Source organism: Canis lupus, chromosome 20 (assembly GCF_003254725.2).
Source record: "Canis lupus dingo isolate Sandy chromosome 20, ASM325472v2, whole genome shotgun sequence".
In the NCBI taxonomy this organism is placed as follows: domain Eukaryota; kingdom Metazoa; phylum Chordata; class Mammalia; order Carnivora; family Canidae; genus Canis; species Canis lupus.
Window position 1 is genome coordinate 3,841,369 of NC_064262.1, and position 24,398 is coordinate 3,865,766.

General features: G+C 53.3%; 1 protein-coding gene across 2 annotated transcripts in view; it reads right to left on the minus strand.

Annotated features, from left to right (window-relative positions):
- The window catches only part of NUP210 (nucleoporin 210), a 105,266-nt gene that overhangs the window by 9,020 nt on the left and 71,848 nt on the right, over positions 1-24,398 (minus strand). For both annotated transcript variants that reach the window (XR_007404098.1, XM_025448682.3), the window contains exons 21-33: positions 21,457-21,585; positions 20,055-20,182; positions 19,830-19,965; positions 18,218-18,280; positions 17,872-18,051; positions 15,692-15,772; positions 14,492-14,623; positions 13,263-13,421; positions 10,193-10,284; positions 7,732-7,906; positions 6,174-6,349; positions 3,899-4,119; positions 2,348-2,484 (exon numbers count right to left, since the gene is read on the minus strand). Coding sequence is in view for 1 of the 2 variants with exons in the window: in XM_025448682.3 (XP_025304467.1) it covers positions 2,348-2,484; positions 3,899-4,119; positions 6,174-6,349; positions 7,732-7,906; positions 10,193-10,284; positions 13,263-13,421; positions 14,492-14,623; positions 15,692-15,772; positions 17,872-18,051; positions 18,218-18,280; positions 19,830-19,965; positions 20,055-20,182; positions 21,457-21,585 (1,809 nt within the window). In the remaining variant the exon portion in view is untranslated. The remainder of the gene's footprint in view (positions 1-2,347; positions 2,485-3,898; positions 4,120-6,173; positions 6,350-7,731; positions 7,907-10,192; positions 10,285-13,262; positions 13,422-14,491; positions 14,624-15,691; positions 15,773-17,871; positions 18,052-18,217; positions 18,281-19,829; positions 19,966-20,054; positions 20,183-21,456; positions 21,586-24,398) is intronic.

A 24,398-nucleotide genomic window follows, 5' to 3' on the forward strand; every position in this document is an offset into this window, starting at 1 on the left:
TTGAACAGTTTGGGGTGGGCTGCGGATTTTGGTTCTTGTGACAGTTGCAATCACTTCTCTGTTCATCAGTTTGGTTAATTAGTCTTTCAGCAATGAGAGAAGGTGCTATTTTACTTTACTGTCATTCATTCAAAATAAATCACCCTGGCCAAAATGCAACTCACACAGCCTGGGCAGTGAAGCAACCACCCCCATCACTTGTCCCTCTACCCAGATACAAGTCCTCCCAGATTTTTCCCTGCCCACCCCCTTTGCTCATCCTGCACTGGCTGCACCCAAACACCCCAGCTGTGGGTCTTTCTTAAGCTTTCAACCTCCCCTGCAGAGCCTGACCCCACTGGCCCCTGAAGGCCCAGCTCCTGTGTCACCCCCTCCAGCTGGAGGCTGTCTACCCACCTCTGGGCTGCCCCTGAGCGCTTCCTGCCTCCCATGGGTCTGACCTCCACCAGAACATGATCTCCCTGAGAGCAGGGATAGGGTCTCAATCCTCCCCAAAGCCCATACAGCTCCCAGGGCCGTGGCTGATGTAGGATCATAGGAAGGCCTATGGGCTGGGCCCACTGCCTCCAGACTGCCCTCTGAGCAGAGGCACCTGCTCTCTGGCCCTAGTTCTTCCCATTTTCTCCCATACTTCTGACCACCATGCTACTGTCTTCTCCCCTCTTCCTCTTCCTCCTCCTCCACACCTTGCAGAGGAGGCCCAAGGCCTTGCCCCTGCTCCTCCTGCTCTGGCATGTTCTGCATGTTCCCATCAACTCTCAGGTCTTCGAGAACCACTTTTGTGTGGTAGACCCCCACCCATCTTCAGCCTTCTGCCCTGGAGCTCCAGGAACACCTGCCATCTCACCCCTAGCCCCAGAGAGGAGCTGCAACCACCTCAAACTGGCCACATCTCAACTAACTCATCTTCCACCCACATTAGTTCCCCCTCTTTGCTTTTTGCTTCCCTGTTAGGGTAAAGGATCAACATCCACCTTGTCACCCAAGCTAGACCCCAGGGGAGTCCTCCTCAGAGCCCACTCCTCCCTCAACCCCTACTTCCAAATGGTCACCAAGCTCTGGTGACCCTCCCTCTGAATCTCCCCTAAATCCACCCTTAGTTTATGCCCACCCGATGGGGTCAGCTGAGGGCCCAACCTCAGCCCCTGGCTGGCTACCCTGTAGCTCCTGCCCTTCCTTTGGGTTTACAGACTTTGTCAGGCACCAGTACTCATTCCAAACCTTACCTCTGATATATATCACTCTCTACTTAGAAAGAAAAAATCCCTGATGAGTCCCTACTGGGTTTGGCATAAGCTTCCACCTCTTTATTCTGGAATAGTAACAGTTGCAGCTAATATCTACTCAATATTTGCTAAGCGCTGCCTACCATTCTAAGTGCTTCACATATATGAACTCATTTAATCCTTACAACACTCTTCTCTCCATTTTCTAGACAGGAAAACCAAGGCACAGAGAGGCAAAATGACTTACCCAATGCCACACAGCCCCTCAGTGCCCAGCTGGGATGCGAACCCAGGCAGCCTGGCCCCAGAGCTCCCATGCCTTAAACACTCCACGGAACTACCTGGAACCCAGTGTGTATCATGATCTGATTACAACGCCGGCCTCCACTCCCGCCTGCACTGCCTGTGTTCCAGCCATCGGGGCTGGGCTCTCAAGCCCGGCATACCTTAGCCTACACCATGCTCTCTCGTCCAGCCCTCCGCTGCCCCTGCCCACTCTCGGCGGCTCCTCCTGGGAGAGCACAGCTTCATCAGTCACAAGGTGCTCCTATCTGCAACCAGCTCACCCGCTGCATAGCCCCGGCACTAAATATGCGAGCTATTAGGTTAACCTGCTGGATTTGATCACGTGCACACTGGCTCTAAAATGAGACACATTTGGAACACAGCCAGACGTTGCTCATTGATTCATTCTCGGCTGGAAATAAATAGGAGAGAGAACAGTTTTGTTCGCCTCCAGAAAGACTCAAAAGGTGACTTGCCGGGGAGGCTTAACTTCCTCAGTGACGCCAAATCCAAATCGCCATGATGGCCCGCCCACGCCGAGACCCCTGGGGAGACGCCCGCAGGGGATGTTCCTGCCTATCCCCAGAGTGCATGGGAGCTGGGGGGCAAGCCCAGGATGTCAGCCCTTGCCTTGACACCATTTGGAATGTGGGGAGGTGGGAGGTGGAGGCCTATGTAGAAAATCCCAGTGGGCAGCAGAACCCAGACTCATGACTTCGGATCCTGCCTGCTAGCACGCTGCTGGCGCTTGTTTTTTAAAGAAAAGGGAGTCATTCAGTATAGAAAGCTAAGGGTTTCACCCCAGAGGGCCAGCTGTGCATTCCCCGAAGCCCCACCTCCTTGTAGGTCTTCAGGTACCCAGCGACCTCGTAGTAAACCGTCACAGATCCTGCCTCTCGAGCGACAGCCACACCTGTCCTGGGGTCGATGTGGAGGATGCTGCTGGCTGAGGAGCTCCAGGTTCCAGAGAGGCCTGGGAGAGGAAGCCCTGGCTGTCACTCGTCTTTCCCACAACTGATACTCTGGCCAAACCCTGTCCCCGGGGTGATGGTGCCAGCCTCCTGGCTGCCCTGCCCACCCCCATGCTCCACACTGCTGTCAGGGGAGCTTACGCATCACCCTATCACTCTCAGGGTAGAACCCATGCCTCCCGCTCTGCACCTCACATCTGGCCACTCCCTTCAGGCTCCTGGCTGTGGCCATCTGGAACCCCCTGCGGCCCTGACCAGAGTGAACCTCTGGCCCTTTCTCCCCAGCACCTCCCTGCTCTGAATCCCATGATCATTCCTTGTCCCGGGATGACCTGGGAGCTGGCCCTCCCCACAGCACCCCCACCCCCACCCCCGCACAGCCCGTAACTGTTTACCAGTCCCTTTTTAGCAAACAAAGCAAGTGTCAAGGCTCAAGAGCTGGCACTAAACAGCATTTCTTAATTAAAAGCCAATCCCATTATATAATAGATACAACACAGTAACTCAACAACCACGTCTACTTCTGGCCAATTATATATATATATTTTTAAGTGCAGTATTTAACTTCCTTTTAAAATGAATTTCATTGGGTGAAAAAAAAACAGGGACTCAAGGGACGCCGGGGTGGCTCAGCAGTTGAGCGTCTGCCTTTGGCCCAGGGCATGATCCTGGAGTTCCGGGATCGAGTTCCACATTAGGCTCCCTGCATGGAGCCTGTTTCTCCCTCTGCCTGTCTCTGCCTTTATCTCTGTGTCTCTCATGAATGAATACATAAAATCTTAAAAAAAAATGGGAAGTCAATTTGAAAAAAAAAAAAAAGGAATGTAGGTCATGCATATACAGGTGGCATGTGAACGGCTGAAATCTGGAAATCTGCTGAATGGGGCCAATGGCTACTCTTTGCTCACATTTCCTTCTAGATGTACACTGTCCAACATGGTAACCACTGGCCATGAAATGAATTAAAATGGAACAGATTGCTCCTCAGTCGCATTAGCCACATTTTGAATGTTGGGTTGTGAGGGCCTCCCATTAGACAGTAGATAGGGGGATATTTCCACAGAAACATCTACCACTCAGCGCTATGCTCGTGTAAGAGCTGGAAGCCTCTGTGAGGGACCAGAGGGTACACACATCGGGCTGTGTGGGGCCGAAGGTCTTGGATGCCACTCCCCCTGGCTTTGTAGGGTGAAAATGGCTACCGAGGGCTCATGAATGAATGGGGGCCGCAGAGTTCTAATGCAATTTGGTTGGCAAAAAGAGGCAGCACACTGGACTTGGCCTGTAGACTCCGACACCTGCTCTTGAGCCTCACACGAGCTCTGCTGGTCTTAGCCCCACAGCAGGAGCCTAGTCCCATCCCTGGGACTGCCCCTCACTCAGAAGGGCTCCCTGACCAATGTGCATCTCTCTTACCTTCTAGGCCGACCAGAACTGTGTCCAGACACAGGACATCACCTACCACCACGGCTCCAGACAGTTCCGGGGAGATGGCCTGGAGCACAGGCAGCGGAACGAAGTCAGACAGGCCCACTTGCTCCGTGTCCCACACACTGAGCAGCGTCAGGCCGACACTGATGGTGCGCACGACGCACGTGTTGTTGGTGCTGCCCTTCCCAATCTGCACAAACTCGTCTCTAGGCACAGGAGGGAGAGGCAGGCTCAGTCTGAGGGAAGAGGTCCCAGGCTCCAGAGGGACAGGCACGCTGAGTCCCCTGCCAGGTGAAGCCAAAGCCTCTGGCTGACTGTGGCCCCTGATGTCCCTCGGGCTCAAGTTTATCCAGCAGCTGCCAAGATCTGAGGTCACCGCAGGCCACACGAACCAGGCCTCCTCTCCTCTTCTGTGGGAGGAACCCATGGCCTGCAGCTGACGTGGCCCGTAGCGCATCCCCCACGTCCCAGGGCAGGAAGGTGGAGGCCGAGGGGCAAGGTGAGCTGCCCAGGCCCTTCCCGACAGTGAACCGGGATATCTCGGGAGGCACCACCTCTGCCCACTGGCTCATCTGTAAAATGGATTTGATGATGCACCTGCGTCCCAGGCTTGCCGTAAGCATTAAACCAGGTTGGTAGCTGTAAAGCACCGAGACCAGCAGCTGGCACATGGTGAGTGCTCAGTCGACACCAGCCAATGGCACTCTGATGGGAAGGCCTGGACGGGCAGGCCTCTGGGGTAGGGTCTCTGGCTTCATCACTTTCCTCCACTATGCCTTCTGATTCCAGAGTCCTGACCCGTCTCCAGGAGAGACGTGCTCCTACCACAAAAGGGCCAGCAGGACCTCTGTGCTCAGGGGCTGGGAGGACCCGGATCTACTCCCTCCAGGGCAGCCGAGGTCCCAGACAGATGCATGGCCCCTACCACATGCAGAGAGGCCACAGTTTGCCAGAGGCCTTCATGACTTGGGGCTCAGTAGGTGGCCCTGAGGACGAAGACATGGTCCCCACATGACAGGTATGGAAACAGGCCCAGAGTGGTGAGCTGCCTCACCCGTGGAGGCCCCACAAAGGGCAGAGCTGGGGCTTGAACTGGGTCTCACTCGAGGCTTCCTTCTCCACCATGCTTCGTCTCCTATGTCTGGCCCTGGGTATGCAAGCAATCGGGGCCACAGCTGGTGCAGGCCTGGGGGGAGGCCAACTTGCAATGGTCACCCACACCTGGATATGATCCTCTGCCCCCAGACTCCCTAGACTCCGGCCCCAGCTATCTTCCCTCCCTCTGTGCCAGATGCTTCTCTGTCCTCTTAGCTGTTCTGTATGCCCCTGGGGCAGTAGTCCTCAAGCTTTAGAACTGCCCAGAGGCATCCTTACCACACAGACTGTTGGGTCCTGTAAACGTGCATTTCCTAGGGCTCCCCAGGGCTGCTGGTGCTGCTGGTCTGGGAACTACACTTTGACACTCAGTGCTCCAACAGACCCAGTCGGAGGTTTCACAGGCCTAGACTGAAGCCACGGCTCTCCTCCTGCTGTGGACAGTGCCCTCTCTCCTCATATAAGGCCTGCGGCCACAGGTATAATAAGAAAGAGCCCAAAATGAACTGTGTGTGGAAGTACATGGGACCTGGTATTCAGACCCCACTTTCTGCCTGTGTACTGTGGGCAACTGGCTTGACCTCTCTGGGCCTCTACAAATGAGCTACCGGGAGGAATTAGCAAGATGTCATGTGGAAAGGCCTGTACATAATAGATGCAGTGGATGTCAGATTTCTTCCTCACCAGCACTGGAGCACTGGAAGGTGTGCACCTTGTGGGGTGACCAACTTTCATAAAGCCTATGATGTAATTTGCATCCACTGTTCACAGAGCCCACGAATGGCCGGGTTGGTTGCATCTCCCCTGCAGTCGGCCGTCACAGGTATGCAGAAGTCTCACCACAAGCCCTCCAACCACAAACCCTGACACCTGTGTCTCGCCTCCTGTATACCAGGAGACATCACCAACAGCTTCTCACGCCACATGGTCATAGAGACTCTCGACCCTGCTTTACCCTCCCTCTTGCCTCCTGACCGAGTGCAGTGCTTCTCCTCGTGGCCCTGCCAGCATGGCACATCCCCTCCTCTCAATAACTGCAGGTAACAAGGCTGTCCTCTCAGTGGCACTAGTCTGTCCAGTTGCCACTCAGCCACCTGCACAAATTAGATCCAGGTACAACCAAGACTCACCTTCAGGTGAGAAATGAGTGTCACCTACACCCTACCTGTTGGTTGCAAAGCTGAGGACCGAGTTGTGAGCATGGAAGATGTCGCCGGAGCTGTCATGGAAGTGGACCGTGAAGGTCACAGTCATTCCCAAAGGCACGGCTGCCAGAGCCTCCTTGTTCTGAGTGTGCAGGGTGGGGCTCATGGAGATCCTCAGGTAAGAAACAGGAGACACCTGAGAACAATGAGCGGGTGTGGGGGTGACCGCACTGGGGACCAGCCTCCCTTCAGAGGAGGTGCCTGTCCCCAGCCGGGCCCTGCCTCAAGAAGGACTGGGGGTGGGGTGGGGGCTGGATTGACTCAGAGGTCACAGAAAGAGGAAAGGCCTTGGCCTCCTGAGAGCCCCAACCTAATGACAAGATTCCCGCCTTCCCACACAGCAGGCTGGCCTTCTGAAAACAAAACCCAACCAACAGTAGTCAAAACCCATGACTTTGAAAAATCATTATTCTCATTTGTAAAAATATCCCCAGGGCTTTGAATGTTCAGTTTCTTTAGGAAACCTGGCCCTCTCTGGGTGTTTCAAGTGGAAGTAATGCCCATTTGAACTGCAGAGGAAGCATTAACTGGGAGTCACTGTGTGCCTGCTGATGGCCCAGGGAAAAGAGGATGGGGAGGAGGGAACCTGAACTCCAGAGAGCCTGCCCTTGGTCCCTGAACTCTGACTAAAATCTATCCAGAAAGCTCGCCCCTTCAAAGACCTGATATCTTGGTTAAAGATCAGTGGGTGCCGTGACCGGTACACAGCTGGTGCTCCACACATATCTGCTGAAGTAGGATGAGCAGTGAGTCCCTTCCACTTACTCAAAAAAGTAGGATGGAGGGTTCCCTGTAGGGCACCCACCTTCAATCGAAAAAGCATTTATTAAGGAAGCAGATCTGTGACCGAGGTAAAAATCTCAGACTTGAAATACTGCATCCTACCTATCACTCGGGATTCAGAATGTGGCTATGAGGAGATGGAGGAGAGAAGTTCTTGGGACGGATCCCAGGACACCTGGCACTAAGGAGCATGGAATGGCAGGGGGAAGTGGGAGGCGTTGTGATGCATATGAAGGACACACATGGGCTAGGGTCCAGATCTTGACTCACTGAGTGACTCACTTCTATGGTGAGTCTCAGTTTCCTTGCCTGTAAAATGGGTCACTGAATTGTCTGTCGTTACATACGTCATGCAAGGATTTCAGCGCCAGGGATCTAGCACAGGCAGCCAATGCTCATAGGCACTGACCCTGTTCCAGGTCCCAGCTACCCAATCAGGACACTGGGGCACCAGGCCCAGCAACTCACAGACCTCACTGGGCCTCAGTTTCCCCATCTGTGAAATGAGGCCATTGAAATCAATCATCTCCAAGGACCTTCAGCTCTGACATCCAGGAGATGCTATTGTTTTTCCCTCTGGGACCTCTGCCTCCACGTTACTCTTTAGTAAATTCTTAGGTACAATTTCCCGGCTGGAAGGTGAATAGGTCCATCTTACCCCCACGAGGGGAAAGCTTTTACCTCAACACTACTGCTTTTATTCCTACTCCAAAGAGGAAGAAAACACGATCCTACCTTTACAGCAAAGATGATGGTTTGGTTGGCCCCGAAATGCTCCTGGGCAGTCACTTCGATTGTGGACGTCCCAATCACAGGCCCTGACATCAGGAAGCCTTTCTCGTCCACGTGTACTACAGGAACCTTCTCGGGCCCATCCAGGACGCGGTAGCTCAGAGATGCCGCACCATCCCTTTGGAAAACACACAGACCCAGCTTTACAGAGCGTGGCAGTGGGAGGTCGTAGTGAGGTGCCCGGCAGCCATCTGGGCTTCCCGCAGGCTCCTGGGAGGACAAGAAGGCCTGATCTTGACCCCCACGCATCAGGACCTGGGTGGGCTGCCTGACTACGGCCTCCTTAGTCATCCATCGGAAACCTGACTTGGAAAACGGACGGTTCCAAGGAGAGCGCTGCTTCTGGGAGAAAAGACTGAGTGCTGAGCTCCTCTCATCCTTTGTAGGGGACATTTGCTGTAAAAGATGGTTTCTGGGGCAAATGGTTTCTCATTTCCCGACATGAGGCAGCCTGGCACAGTGGAAAGAGCATGGGGCTCTGAGCTGAGCAGAATCTGAGCGCGGTCCCAATGCCCCACAGACAGCCATGTGCCCTCAGGCACCTTGAATCGCCTCTCTCTGCCTCGTTTTCCTCCACTGTGCAAGGGAAGCCATGGTCTTGTCCTGTCCTATTGCCAAGGGCAGGGACCAGGACGAAAATGGGCTGCTTGCTCAGCAAGTGGTCTGTAAAGCTACTAATGATCTGTACTGGGTAGAAGACAAATTCCAGTGTTTCATATGCTCTCTCATGTTTATTATATAATAAAGCATCAACAGGAAGGAAAGGTGTTCAGCCCCTAGGATGAGCCCCCTTTACCTTGCTGTTTGAATGCAGCTCTACAGACCCTCCTCAGATGACATCACATAAATGTTATTGCTTCTGCTTCAACTTTCTCTCCTATCACCAATCCCTTCTGTGGAACCTGCAGAAGTCCTGTTCACCCTTCAAGACCCAGCTCAAGGGGCGCCTGGGTGGCTCAGTTGGTTAAGCATAGGTCATGATCCCAGGGTCCTGGGATGGAACCTTGTCTGGGGCTTGCCACTCAGAAGGGGAATCTGGGGCAGCCCCAGTGGCCCAGGGATTTAGCGCCGCCTTCGGCCTGGGCCTGATCCTGGAGACCTGGGATCGAGTCCCGCGTCGGGCTCCCTGCATGGAGCCTGCTTCTCCCTCTGCGTGCCTCTCTCTGTCTCTCTCTCTGTCTCTCATGAATAAATAAAATAAAAAATCTTAAAAAGGGGGAGGGGGGAATCTGCTTCTCCCTCTCCCTTCCCCCTTGTTGTGGGCTTTCTCTCAAATACATAAATAAAATAAAATTTGAAAAAAAGAAAAAAAAAAAAAAAAAAAGACCCAGCTCAAGCATCTCTGTCTCTGACATGCCTCCCTTAAATCCTCACACAGAAGGCCCCTCTTTGGGATACGGCTTAACCATTATACATTACTTTATTTTAAATATTTTATTTATTTGTTCATGAGAGACACACAGAGAGAGGCAGAGACACAGGCAGAGGGAGAAGCAGGCTCCTCGCAGGGGGTCCCATCTGGGACTTGATCCCAGGACCCCAGGATCACGACCTGAGCCAAAGGCATATGCTCAACTACTGAGCCACCCAGGCATCCTTATACCTTGTTTTATTGTTGGCCTTCTCATGCTGTACTTCTCTCTTCCCCACTAGAATGCCACCCAACTCTGTTCTAGGAGCCTAGCATACAGCCTAGCGTTTAGACACTTGTGGTTGAATGAACACCATGTGTGTGTTTCATGCAACACGCAGGTACTCCTGTGGTCCTTACAGCCCCCCACCTTGCAACTGCACTTCACAGTACCTGCAACACGCAGGTACTCCTGTGGTCCTTACAGCCCCCCACCTTGCAACTGCACTTCACAGGCAAGTCATTGCTACCAAAGGTGCCCCATGTGAATGCAAGGTAGGAGTTATGTTTGCAGATTTGCTTGTGCCTTGAAGACACCAATGTGCGTCCCCATCGAGTGGGGATCTTGTTAAGTGCAGTCTGGAGTGAGGCCCAGGATTTGCATTTTAACCTGCTCCCAGGTGATGCTCATGCTGCTGGTTCAGGAATTACACCCATTGAACAGCAAGTCTTGAAGACAAAAGGGCACTGGAAAATTTAACTCTTCTGAGGTGGTACTTCTTTTCCTTTGAAGTAGCAGACGTGAGCAGTGGGCATTAAAAGCTTTCTGGGTGACAGGGAAGAAAAGATGGGCCCACGGGGACCAGTGATGTGGAACAGCAGGAGAAATCCCTGGTGAAGAGGAGGGGGAATGCAGAAGCCGCACCCACTCCAGACTGAGAAAGAAGCAGTTCGCTTGAAGCATCCACGGGTCCTGACAACTTTGACAAATGAGTCGTCGGACACAGAGCGCAGCTTCTCAGCCCTGCTGCAAACAAGCGCTGAGTCACGTACCTGTTTGTCTGAAGCTTTATAAATGAGTTGGGTGACATTAGTATTTGTTCTGCTTCTATTTCAGGGTGCAGCAGCAGCAGTTTTTCGAATACCTGGAAAAGAGGGCGAGTTCTGTCCCCTGGGATGCACTGGAGTCATGTCCAGGTCCCTGCTCCCCTCCTGGCAGTGAGACCAAGGGGACCCAGAGATGAGAAGCACCACTGTGAGCATCTGTCAGGTGGCAGGTGAGGGAAGGGCTGGCTTTTTTTTTTTTTTTTAAGACTTTATTTATTTATTCATGAGAGATACAGAGAGAGAGAGGCAGAGACACAGGCCGAGGGAGAAGCAGGCTCCATGCAGGGAGCCCCATGTGGGACTTGATTCTGGGACTTGAGGATCATGCCCTAGGCCAAAGGCAGGCGCCAAACCACTGAGCCACCCAGGGAAGGGCTGACTTTTCAGAGAGGCCAAAGGTGTGAGAGAACAAGCAGAGAGGCTCATGTTAGCACACCCTGACAGCAGCTGCTTCGTGAAGCCAGGGAGCACGGGGACCTCCCTGAGTTCCTAGGTTGGGAGATCTTTGTGGGCATGGAAGGCAGCACGTGGAATTACAGGGCCTGCAGTCTGGTCCTGCTGCTCCTCACTGTGGTCCTCTCAGAATAACCCCTATTGGCCCCATCAACCCTCATCTTGCCCCCTCTTGTCGTGCTCTCATGGAGGCACAGGGGGTGGAGGCGGGGGTGGGGCGTGTCCATGAACCAGGCCAGCTGATGATAAACCTGGGAGTGTTGGAGCCAATTCGATCGGCACTCCCCAGGAGCCCCAAGGCCTTCCACGGCTCCCCACCCCAGATCTTATGGAAACTCCAGACCCCTCCCTACAAGCACCCTAACTGCCCACCACCCTGCCAAGTCCCTTTCCCTAGGGACCCTTGGGACGACCTCTCTTGGCAGCTGGGCCTGGATGCTGAACACAGCTTTGAGCTCTCCACTGGCTTCTGATCTGATCAGACTGGCCAGAGTCTAGGGGCCCAATTTTCCAAGAAAACCCCTTCCCTCCCAGCACTGCTATGTTCTGATCATATACATAGGCTTAGATTTCTTCATCTGTAAAATGGGTCTAAAACCAATAATCCTTGCCACGTCTGTCTCAAAGAGCTGTGGGATTCATGTGGCAAAGTGAGTGGCACTTCCTGAGTGGTGAATGATAAATGGCCTATGGGAGCCAGATGGGCTCTGGTGTCAAGGAGCCCTTTTGCTGGGCCGGTGGTACCGAGTGGAGCAGCCTCACTGGTTCTGACTTGGACACACGCACACAGGAAATACACCCACAAACGGGTTTCCTCCTGTTTTTCTTAAATGCGTATTCTTCGTTGCCCCTCTTCATAAGGAGGTGAGGGTACAAGAGAGATCTCACTTTCTTGTTAACTCAAGTGTAAGAAAAGCAACAGTGCAAGCACCAGGTACACAGTGACAGACACGTGGCCTCACCATTGGGGGCCCAACGGGGGGAGTGGTGGGGACAGCTCCATCAGGGGGGAGGCTGCTTCTCATCTGCTCATTCAGCCACGTGGCAAGACGCTGTGGCTTCGGGACAAGCTGCCTACCAGATTTTTATACAACATCTTCCTATTTTTAAATATTGGCAACAAATAAAAATCGTTTCAGAGCACTGCATGAGCCAAAGCAAATACATCTGTGGGCTGGATCCAGCCTCTCAAAGTTTCCAATGTGCTCAAACCTCCAATGGCTGTCAGCTAGGGAAACTGAGGCCCAAGGATGTTAAGGGACTCAAGTGAGGTCACAGAATCTGGGAGCTGCAAAGCCCCATCTTTAATCCCGAGAGATACCAGACATTATCTCACTTTATTTTTAACTGGAAAGAACATATATTTGTGTGTATTTGTGTCTGTTTGTGTCTATATTTACCCATGTATGTGTGTGTCTGTCTCTGCACGTGTATGTATGTTTACAGGTCTGGGAGCGTCTGTATCTGTGTGCACCTGTGTGTGCGTGCACATGCGCGCAAATGCAGGCAGGTGAGGGGGTTGCTGAAATGGGTGTTCCTTTCTTTGATAATCTTTACCCCTGATGAGGTAAGTGTCTAGGTTAAAAATGGTTCATTTCATTTGAAGAAGGGGCTTGAATCTGGTTCTCTTCTCATGATATTTAAAAGCCCCTTTTAGTTTTTCTTTGCAATTTTGGGAGACCCCGAGGTTACTGAGTCCCAGATTAGCAGAATGGGGCCCTTGAAGCTAAAAATGCTCTTCAGAAGCAACTTGTCACTTCCCTAGCTTTACAGATGGGTCTCGAAGGACAGGGGAGGTGGGAAGCAGGGTGGAGAGAGAGACACAGGTGCTGAGCCCTGGGTGGGAGAAGAGCTGGTGGGTTCTAGGTCCTGACTCAGTGGCGTACCCCTGGGGGCTCCAAGCAGCGCCCCTCCCCCTCTGAGGCCTGGTTTCCACCTGTGAATCAATGGGTCCCACTGTCTCCCAGGCCGTCACACAGCACAGCCCTCCAGGCCTTCCAGGGCCCACCACCCACTCACTGTGACCTGAAAGGGGCACTTTGACCCGTACCCCTCAGGCTGCAGGCTCATAATCCAGCAGCAGCACCCAGGGCTCCTGCCCCGCTGGCTTCACGGGAGCACCTCATAGGTGAGACAATACTGGGAAGCAGGGGAAGGCGGGTCTGCCTCTGTTAAAGTGCTCTGTGAGCATTTGTGAAATAAACACAGACAATTCAATGAAAGTCCCACTCACGATTTCCCAGCTTCTTTCCACCATGAAGGTGCCTCGGACTCCAAGCGCAGAATTATCTGCTATTTGGGGAATGAATACAGCAAGCTATTTCAGACCTCCAGGCCTCTGTACCCGCAGCTCCTTCCACCTGGCCTGCCAGCCATCCACCCCCAGGCTGATGCCCTCGGGCAGCCCCATCTAGGGGCTCCTGACCCCTGAAGGTGGAGAAGTCATCAGGTACAGGGTAGTAGAAGGGTGAATGTGGGCCCTGATGGCCCCTGGGCGGGGGAGGGCCACTGGGTTGGCACTCGCTTTCCCTCTAACAGTGGCTTCTGCCTGCCTGCCCTTTACCTGGATTTGGATCTCGTCGGTGAGTTCTTTGGCGAGGCCATGCAGCTGCCCGGCTGTGGGGTCCAGAGCCTTCACCACCACCCTCAGCCCGGTCCGGCCTTTCACTCGGCCGTGCACGTTCATGGCAAAGTTGTACTGTGATGGCAGCCGGAGGGAAGCCTGGGACAGACACCAAACACATTCTCAGGGAGGGCCTGGGGCCCCAGTAACCCCGACAGCTGCCTGCCTGTCCTTGAAGGCTGCTGCCTCCCTGCTCTGGCCGGGACCTGCTAACCCCAGCACCAGGGCAGCACGCAGCATCACGCAGTTCACAGGTGCAGGTGGGTCATGTTGGGTCAACCCGGGTGGACAGGCAGGCCTTCTCAGAGCCTTCAGTGTGTGGATTGGGCAATGAACAAAGAGGGATGGTAGGCTTGGCAGTGTTTCCCTAAAAAGCCCTGCTGTTGTGAGATGTCTAGGCTATGGGAACAGTCTGGGGAAGCCCCCTGGTACTGGGGACAGGATCCTCCCAACCACCCTTTCCCCACTGGGCACAGGGAAGACAAGAAGAAACCTCTTCAACCCACCCCCACTTGGGTCCTGCATGACCAAGGTCCACTGGGGGTGGCAGACTGGAGTCACCAGGGCTGGCACCCTGTCTCATTTCCTCCCTGGCTCACTGGGTGACTCTCACAAATCCCTTACCATATATGGGCTCTGGTCAACACAGAGAGGGGGTTAGACCAGGGAAAGGCCAGGGTCCCTCTAAGAAGGGCTAAGTGGAGGGGAGTTTGCTCTCGGGGGTAAATCTGGAGAAAGCCCCAGCACTGCCAGGCATCTCCTCAGAGAGAAGGTCAGAAGTTACAGAGCAGGGACCTGACCAAGAAGGCCCTGTGATATTCTGGAACTCCTGCGACCTCCCCACAGGGCTGCCCTCTGAGGTGGGTTCCTACAAAGCCTGACTGTAGCGTTTGGCAAGTGCGTGCTTGGAGTGGAACGGGCTGTGAGGAGGGAAGCTGGGAGCCCATATTCCTGGACACGAGAGGACTGGGAGTGGAGGAAGGACACGAGGTGAAGATGGTGCACTGGCAGCATTTTCTAGGTGTCCTAAGAGGGCACAGAACGGGGCCAGGACCAGCCTGGGAGTCAGGATGCAGACATCATGTGCACAGATATGGGGATAACCTTCCGCGCCTTGGACACTGGTGCACATGGTCGGGAGGGGGCTCTGGGGGGGGGGGGGCAGTTACCTCGTGGTGTCGTCCCCGGATGTCCAGGATGTCCCGCTTGGTGACGGACCAGTGGAAGGTCAGGCCTGGCACAGCATTGCCAAAGGAGAAAGGGTTCTGACTGTTGGTGATGCCAGTGATGTAGACAGGCATCTGTAGGAGAGGAGCCAGGCCCATGACCACCGGGGTCCCGCAGCCCAGAGGGCCCCACAGAGACCCAGGGCACTGCCTGAACTACCCCTGCATTGCCTGGCTACTTTCCTATCTCCCCGCTGCATAGGAAGCTGCACCCCATTCTTCCCTCACCAGAGATGAGCCCAGCATGGATGTGGGAAGGGTGGTGGGAACAGCAAATGATTAGATAAGAGACAGAGCCGGCCCCTCTGCGCAGTGTCCTTGGGCTGTGGACAATGTCTCACTTGGCTGAAAGCCACCCGCCTTTGTGATGGGAACCCCCCCAGAGCTCCAGGGAGCCTGCAGCCTCCTGAGCAGCACAGCTCATCCTGCCCCTTGGTCCCTGCTCATGGCAGGGGGGCACAGGTGGGATTCCAGGCTCCCTCAATCTGTATTTCCTGAGTGACTGCTAGGGAAAACATGCACGGGAATACTGCAAAAGCTAAGAACAGACTCATGCCCAGCTGCCTGGGCCAATCTCCAGTTCCATCCCTTACTAGCTGTGTGACCTTGGGCAGAGGCCGTAAGCTTTCCACGTGTTCATTTCCTCATCTATAATAGAGAGGTGACATGGGTAGCTACCTCACGGGTTGTTAATGACCATCAAAGGAATTACTGCACAGAAAGCACAGAGTAGAGTACACGCCATATAAACCTTAGCTCCTGATATGTGCCAGGTGCTATTCTAGGTGTGGGAAGGTGGCAGACTCGGAGGTAGGGGGGTGGGGGGCAAAGGCGTCACTCAGTAATCGTGCCAACATGGAACTGGAGAGGGCCAAATGCTCTGCAGACAAGGAGCTTTGTGCTGAGAGACAGAAAACCCCAAGTACCTGGGTGGGGGGGGGTCTGGAGCAGAAAATGCAACCAAAGCTCCTAAAGCTGAAGCTAAGCCCAGGGACAAGCAAGTGTTGAGCAGGAGAGGGAACAGGGACCTAGCAACACTCCCCCCAAGCTCCTCCTGAACCAGAACTCTGAGCCTAAGACTTGCCAAGAGGCTGCTCAGACAGCAAGCACAGCTAGGAGGGGCCAGAGGGGTTCCCGCCTCACCTGGGTTCCCGTTCTCATCCGAGTGATGGGGGCACGGATCCTCACGGCCTGGAGAAGCAGCACCTCCACCTCCACAAGGTCCTAGGGAAAGGGTTTTGGAGTTCAGGCTGGCCGCAGTAGGGCCTATGTGCTCACAATGGCTGTTTCATGAAGGGACCCCTCCAAGGAGGATCTTGCCAAGGCCAGCTCAGCATCCCCTGGCTAGTAGGCACTCACAAGATGCCCAACACCATGTTCCTCTTCCCAAGGCAGCCTGGCTTTGTGGGTGGCTCATCCCGTGCAGATCTGGCCACTGTTTTTCCCGTTCCCTTAGGGGTCCCAGCCTGGTCCTCTGAGCTTCCAGACCTGATTCAGTTGCTCCAGGTCAGTACCATGGAGACTTGGGGGCAGTGGCTGGGGACTGTTCTTCTCTAAGCTGGGTGGCCCTCATAGGACAGGATTCCAGATCCTCCCAACCCCAAATCTAGCATGTTTCTCTATGTATGTGAGCAGGGTACTGTGACAAATGTAGACACGGATAGAGTCTGGTTAGAGCAGACTGTATATCTATCCTCTTTCATTCTGAAGTCTATACTCCCATTCATCTGGTCAAAGATTAACTTTATTAGGCTTCTTTGTAGTGCTACTGACTAGCTGACACCAGGCTACTAAGACCCTTAAGCTTTCTTTGTGTTTGCTCATACCGCACCCACCTTCTGGGTCTTGTGACCTGGGCTAATGCCTGGCATTCAATAGGTACTCAATAAACACCCATCCTCTTCCTTCCCTTTGTCTTTTCCATGGCCTAGTCTCCTTCTATCCATCCTGGCCCCTACCTCAGCCATGGGTGCGGATTCTGTGACCTGGTTTGAACAGATGGGACTGTCCAAACTGGGGACTTCTGAGCAGAAATCCCATACACGTTGTGGACACAAGGGCCTCAAGCTGGGCCCCTGCTGACCTGGGCTCAAGAAGATGGCTTTCAGATGGAACTGGAAGCACAGCCTCTCCATCTGCCAAGGGGCACCACCAGCTCCTCTCCTATTCCATCAGATGGGAGACACAGAGAGAGAGGTGGCCCAGCAAGGTCAGATCACAAAGAGAAGTAGCCGGAAGGGAAATGCATGGCTGCCTGCCCCTCTGGCCAAAGTTCCAGCCAGCTGCCATTTCAGCCACCTGGGCCCCCAGGAAAAGAAAAATAAGCTAGTTCCTGAAGCCATAATCCTTTCTTTAGAAAGGAAAAAAAAAATAGAAAAGAAAAAAAAAAAAAAAAGCAAGGCCTCCTTGGTCCTTCATCTTATTCTCCAGGATGTCTATCTGAATCCTGCTCAATGCCACAGGACAGATTTCACATTCCCAACACCTTCTTGTCATCTTTATAAAATCGATAGGTAGAACCAGGGCAGCTACCTTCATGATTCAAAAAGACTTTGTGGTCTAACCAGGATATTTGCAGAGACACTGAAACTCCTGCAAAAGGGAGTAAATCAATGAATTCAATGTCGGATCAAAGTCAGCCTCTCAGGGAGGAGGATGCATCTGCCTCCCCTTCCCTGGGATGGTGCACGCTCCTGCTCTCCTGGGTGCCCTGTGTTCAGATGCCTTGTGAAGTTGGGGGAGCTCATGGACTCCTTCTAGGGGGGGCCCTGAATGCTGGACAAGGAACAAGGTGACAGGTTCCGAAAAGACTGTCCAATAGTCATGTTACACAAAATGATGCTCTCTTAGAGCCTAGATTTCTGGCATGCTGGTGACCACTGCAGCCTCCTTAGAGATGCTTCCACAAGTCACCACAGGCAAAGCATGTCAAGAAGAACAGGAACATTCTGAGCCCTGTTCAGGAAGTGGAGACTCATCTCCTGTCTCCCTTCCAGAGCCCAACGAGTGCCCACTCCCGGGAAACAAGCGACACTATCAGACTTAGAAACCAACTTTCGGGGCGCCTGGCTGGCTCAATCAGTGGAGCATGCAACTCTTGATCTCAAAGTCGTGAGTTCAAGCCTCACAATGGGCGTAAGCCTACTTAAAAGAAAAAAAAATCAACAACAACAACAAAAGAAACCATAGTAAACAGACCTCCTTGCCATCACAGCTGACCAGCTCACCAGCTGCTGGGGGGAGCAGTGCACCCCATCACTAGTGGGCCCCAGTCCAGGGAGGATTTGGAAGCAGCCATGGCCGGCAGAGCCCATGCGCAATACCTGAGACACAATGACGAGCTTGCCGGTTTCAGCATCCACAGCCTGTACGACCCCAGACACGGTGCCATTGCCGACAGCCAGGCCCCGCACCAGCCCCGCGCTGTTCACCACGGCAACGCTCTCGTTGCTGATGGAGAAGAGGATATTGGACTGGGGCTGTGGGCCGCCCTCTGAGGTGATCTGGAGTGGGGAGAAACAGCACTGTCCAATCAGCCCCTGCTTATCCCTCAGAGGCGAGGGCATCGACACCCCCCGAGCTCTCCATCTTTGCCCTCTGATGCCCCCCCGGGAAGGGGGCGGGCATGGGGTGGGGGCAGTGAGCAAGCACGAGGCCTTTGGCTCCTACCTGCATCATGGCCCCAATGATCAGCGTCACTTTCCTGGGAATCAGCCTAAATGGAGGAAAGACCTGCATGTGGAAACACAAGAAAGAAGGGGCCACTGTGTTCCAAGCTTACACAGCCGGGCAGAATTCACCCTGAATATGTTCAAGGAGAGGGACACCTGGCGCCTAGACATCCCTCCTCTGTGGGAGGGGACTGGTGAGGAGCCTGGAGGAGCCTGAGGGTCTCAGCCTACCCGTGGGCCTGAGGATCTGTGGTTCCTTAGGACACTCTCTGCTGTTCGCAGCCATTCATTTTGCCAGACGTGAAACCCCATGAAAATAAACACATCTTCTTCATGTAAGACGCCCCCTTTAGGGCGTGGTTCTCACCGCATGGTCCCCTGAACCAGCAGTAGCTGTGTCACCTGAGAACCATCGGAAATACACATTCTCCGGCCCACCTTAATCTATGGAATTGGAATGGGGGAGGTCCTGAAATCTGTGTTTTAACAAGTCCTCCAGGGGATTCTGATGCTTGTCAAAGTTCACATTCCACTGCCTTCAAGATTCTCCTCCTTGCACTGAATTTCTCCAATTTCTACTGAGAAGTTGCCTGTGAACAGTTATCTTCCTCAACGCCCTTCAAACTTCTCAGATGAAGAAAGAGGGGCTTGGGGAGCGGGCAGGGACAAGGATGCCCTTGTCTCTGCCGCACAGAGAGCCCAACCTCTTCCCCTTGCCTCCCCCAGTCCCTGCCTAGCAGGAGCATAGGAAGAGCCTGTACGGTGAACGAACATGCCAGTCGGCCAAGGGGCTGCTTTGTGCATAAGGATTAGTCTCTGTAGGGCTGTGCTATTTATAGGCAGACATGAATTCTTCTTCAGCAAAAGAAAGGAACCCTTGCATCCAGAGGCACAAACCACAACCACCAGCTCCAGAACAGTTTAATATCCAGTCTCTAGCCCCCGTGTGGAGACAAGACCTGTGGTGGACGCTGGCAGGAGGCAAGCAGTTGAGGGCTGCAGCAGCAGGAGAAACTTGGACATGAATTTCTGGCCATGGCTGCCTTGGCCCCAGGGACTGGGAGGCTCCTATGAAAACCTGATGCCACAAGACAGTCCCAAGTCACACACGGAGAGTACTCCAGAGCTCCCTGCTTGCTCCAGGACCTGCCAGCTCCAGGAGCTTCCACCAGAAAAGCCCACTGTCTCACGGTCAGTTCAGACTGGCTACTAGGACGTGCTTCTACACGTGAGCCTAATCAGTCTGCAGCTTCTCCCCAGCCACTCCTTTCTGGCACTTCAGGGTTTCAAGGCTAGTCCACCACTGCCCTGCTGTGTGACAAGTGGCCCCCCTTCTCTGAGTCATATCCTGCCCTCCCCCACGTCCCAGAGGGAGATTCAAGTAGCCCGGCCCCCTCCCTCTGGTGCTGCCTCCCCAGGCCTCTAGGACTGAGGATGGTTCCCTTTTAATCAGAGGACATCACAGAGCATAGATTTTAATAAGGGTTCTCCACAGCAGCTTCCTGGATGACCCCTAGGACTCCTAGCCCATCACAAAAATGACACGCTTCCTACTCCAAGCGCATGCACGCTGGACTGATCCCACAGGGCGGGAGGGGAAACCGCTTTACCTCAATCTGTTGTGGGGCCGAGTTGATCCGCTGTCCAGCTTTATCAGTCACAGTCGCGGTGAGACTGGTCTGGCCGATGGCCACACCATGGACACGGAACGTGGCGGTATAGTTGTCAAGGGCTTCGTCAAGGGCCCTGGAACAGAGGGAAGGGATGTGACTTCTCCCCAGAACCTGCCAGTGCTGTCCCTGAGATGGCTTCCTTTGACCCCCGGGGGGACTCACACCAACGTGATGATCTGAGAAGCCGCTCGGAGCTTCAGGTCCATGAAGGCAAAGTATTTGGCCAGGAAAGGCTTCTTGTGAAAGTCCAGCACACGGACATACGCCTTGACTGTCTTCCCAATCTCCACCTGTATCATGGGGGACAGAGATTCAGGGTGGCCTTTTTTTAAATAATTTTTTTAAAGATTTTATTTATTTATTCATGAGAGACAGAGAGAGAGACAGAGAGAAAGGGGCAGAGACACAGGCAGAGGGAGAAGTAGGCTCCATGCAGGGAGCCCGACATGGGACTCGATCCTGGGACTCCAGGATCACACCCTGGGCTGAAGGCAGATGCTAAACCGCTGAGCCACCCCGGGATCCCCTTTTTATAATTTTTTTTAAAAATATTTTATTCAGGATGGCCTTTGAATGACTAATGCTATCACCTGTGGCACTCTAAGGCTTTCTACTAAAGCGTCTGTGACCTCCAACCCACAGACCCAGGGTGAGCTCCAATCAGCCAGTCAACAAATGAAAATCAATTCAGCGCTTATTGTATACAAGGGGCCTTGGGGGATACTTGGATGCATAAATTACACTCCCTGCTCTTAAAGAACTAAGAATCTAATTACAGTGATAAGATGAGGCCAGAATAGCATACAGTAGGCATTCAATAAGTGCTCATTGACCAGCTCACACCTGGCAGCATATAATACATACAGGAAGAACCTTAGGCTAAAAGAGTCAGAAATGCTCAGTGAAGAAACAGAAGTCTGATCAGGAAATAAGACCACAGAAGGAATATTTGAGGCTAAGAGGATACTGGCTTTTCAAGTACTCTAAGCAGCTCAAACATTCCCCTTTTAATTACTAACCATCCTCTCCAGTCCAAAAAATAGGAACCTGATAGCAACCTCTGTAAGCCTACCTGTAGTTCCTTCAGGTATTTGGAGCAATAAAAATGCCCTCTTTAAAGAAAAGCTTAGATCTATTATGTATTCCTTTTACAAAAGCATTGGCATTTATGCATTTTATTCACTTGCCACTAAGATTGCCAAGAATCCAAAATCCATGTACCAGGGAGAAAATTGACAATCAAGAACCTACAGCAGCTAGAGGTCAGGAAGTCTCAAGTTGGGGCTAATGAGGAAACAACTTCGGGCAGGATTTATAGCTGAGCTTTACTGATGGCAACTGGCATAAAGAAGTATAGCCTCAGAGCTCGCTCTACATTGTGCACATGGAGGGACCGAGGCGAGACAGCACTATCTGCTGGAAGCCACTCAGGGGGTGGGTACGGGGACTCAGAAACCAGGAGAAAGAGCAAAGGGCACAAGGAAAAGAACTCTCCTAGTCTCACCATTCTCCCCATCTCTGTGAACCAGCAGCGAGGGGCCGTATTTAGGAAGCTGCTACTGACCTTGTCAACCACGCGGACATAGAGCTCCTGAATGTCTGAGACGTATACGTCTGCCTTTGCCGGGGCCGGGAAGGCTAGGCACAGGTCATGGATCATGATGGTCGACATGCCCGGGAACAGAGGGTGCACCTGCAAGGTTGGAGAGGGGCTCAGTCCTTCGGGCCACCACCCATGAGGCACGGTCTCCAGGAGACCTCCAGACCAAGGCTCAGAAGCAGCAGACAAAGAAAATCCTAACCCAAATACTGCCCCATCTACTCCTCATTAGGAGCCCCTGCTTCCAGCCAGGGGAAGGGCCTGCAATGTAAAATAGTAGAGCTGGGATGGATCCCAGAGAGCATTTACTTCAACTTGGTGCAATTTGTGAGAAGGAAAAAATGTAAGTTGCTCAAAGCAGGGCAGTCTGTGGCCACGAGGCACCCAGCAACTGGGAGGTAGAACAAGGGTTCAAACCCAGGATTTCATGTTCCCTGTGCAGGCCACCTGCCCAGAAGCTCTGGCAACAGTAGAGTGTTATACATGACATAGCTCCTTTCTGAATTCAGCTCTCACCTCACAAGTCTTAATCTGACCCCACAGAATCTCAGAACCTGTCAAGGGACCCCAGAGGCCACCATGGTCTCAAGTGTGAGCTCTGTGAGTCTCATTCATCCTGATGTTCATTTCTGCCTCAGCCATGTTTGAAGCAGAGACCTCATGAACACTGAGAGGATGGATATACCTGAGCCACTGTGTTCCAGTCTTCATTGCAGACTCCCCGCCCCCCACTTTAAACCTCCTTCCTGCCCTATCTGCTTCTGGGATCCCACTTTCACAAGCACCTCTCCCCAGATGAGCTGTACCATACTCACTGTCTCATGCTGCAGAGAGACTAGCAGTGATGTGCGGTACTGCTTAGGCATGTATCTCAACTGGGTGGTCTGGGGGCTCGGCAAGTGGGGGGCAAACCACGGAGCTGGTGGGGGAGTCTAGAGGGCTGCTTCCCATCTCTGTCCGGCCCTGCTGGCTGCAGTTTGTGGTGTTATAGTCATTTGGTGGTGGCAGGGGGAGAAGGGTGAGTTATAGTGAATAGGTGCTTGCAAAGCTAGAATTTTGATACCAAGAACCTGTTGGGGCAGAGGGGAAGGAGGGAGAACAGGTTTCTGGCTCTAAGGAGACAGCTAAGTGTGATCACATCATATCCAGCATAAAACCCTTCAAAGACTGCCCAGAGAGGGCATCCAAATCCTTAACATGTCCTATAAGAACCTGGCACGAGCTGGCCCTTGCCCATGGCTCTCATGTTATTACAAACCACGCTCCCTCACTACTGTCAGGCTCCAGACACAGTTCTGCTCTGTTCCTCAATGCCAACTAGCGCCTGCCTGCCTCAGGGCCACACAGCCCATCTTAACAACCTGGGGCTTTCCTCCCCACATACCCCGTGTTCACCTGCTGGCTCCTTCTCATCCTTCAGGCTTCTGCTCAAGCATCCTTCCTCAGGAAAGTCTTCCCGAATTAGAGAAAGCTTCTTCACTACCTCCGCTCATTTCTCCTGGTGCAGCTTTACTGCATGTGATTCGGCCATGTCAGAGCCCACGGTCTAGTGTCCATCCTCCCACAGGTTGTGGCCTCAGGACTGGGCCTAGCATCTGGCACAGGCTCACCCCCCAATAAATATGTATTGATTAGACCAAGATCCAGGGTCACAGCTCTAGGTCACTGTAGTTACAGCAAAGAAACCTGGCACTCCAGCCTGCTTGCTTAGCTTTAATTTTAGCTTTGCTAAGACCTAGAAATTCTAGGGGGAAGAAAAGAGTCTGTAAATCCATGGACCCTCATCTCTTTGGGAAGCGCTGATTCTGGTCCAACTCCTTCAATGCGCATATGGGGAAACTGAGGCCCACACAGGGTGGGAACCCAGCCTCAAAGGGGCAGCACTGGGGAGGAAACCCAGGTGCCCAAGGTCCCAGTTTAGGGTTCCTTCTACCACACTCTGCCACTTCCCAGAGTGGGACGTCTCTAGCAACCACAATGGAACTGTGAGCAGGGGAGGACAGGGCCTGCTGGAACAGGCCAGAGCCGGGGCAGGCCCAAGCCCACAGTTAGCTGGGGGCATGAGGAGTCACAAGCTTGGCCATGCTGGAAACTGCCAGTATCACTAAGCTCAAGGGCACCTCAATGCAGATGAGGCGTGCCCAAGTTATGCCACACGGTGACTTAAAAGTCGATTAACAAAGATCCCAGAGCGGAAATCATGATGGTATTCCACTGCGATGCCCGTGCAATCTGAGCCGTCGCCAACCCAAGTGTGGTATTAAATAAGGGCTGGGGAGTAGGCGCCTGGGAATCACCAGGCCTCCCATTTTGCCAAGGACGATTCACCCTGGCTTATTCCTTTTCCCTCAACGAAAGCACATTTAAATTTTGAGAGAGAAATGAGAACTTTCTTTGAAAACCTAATTCAAGGCTCCAATCTAATCCTCCTGCAGAAGTTATTGCTGTCAGGAGCTGGCACGTCCTTCACAGCACCACGAAATTACATGTTGCACTGGCTGCTGATAGACCCACGCAGGGGAATGCATGGCAGGCTTTTTCTTTTTCTTTTTTTCTCTCCTTCGAAAGGACCATTTTGCACATTTTAAACAAAGACAGAAAATGGTGATGGGGAAATCAATCTGTTTTCCACTTGATTTCCCAGAGGCTGGACGTCCAGCCACCTTCCGGGTGACAGACGCAAGGGCGGCATCAAGTGGTCTGGCCTGCACCCTCCCTGCTGGCCCGCACCAGCTCACCTCGCCCCTGCCGAGGAAGGCTTCAAGGGAGAGCTTGCCGGGCCACTTGGGAGACACACTACTCTTGGGGAAGCGAAGGCATTTGCCAGGCAGCTGGTGGCAGAGCTGGGAACTGCCTCGCCGCTAACCCTGGGCTGTGGCGTGTCTGGTTCTCTGGTCTGGGCATTC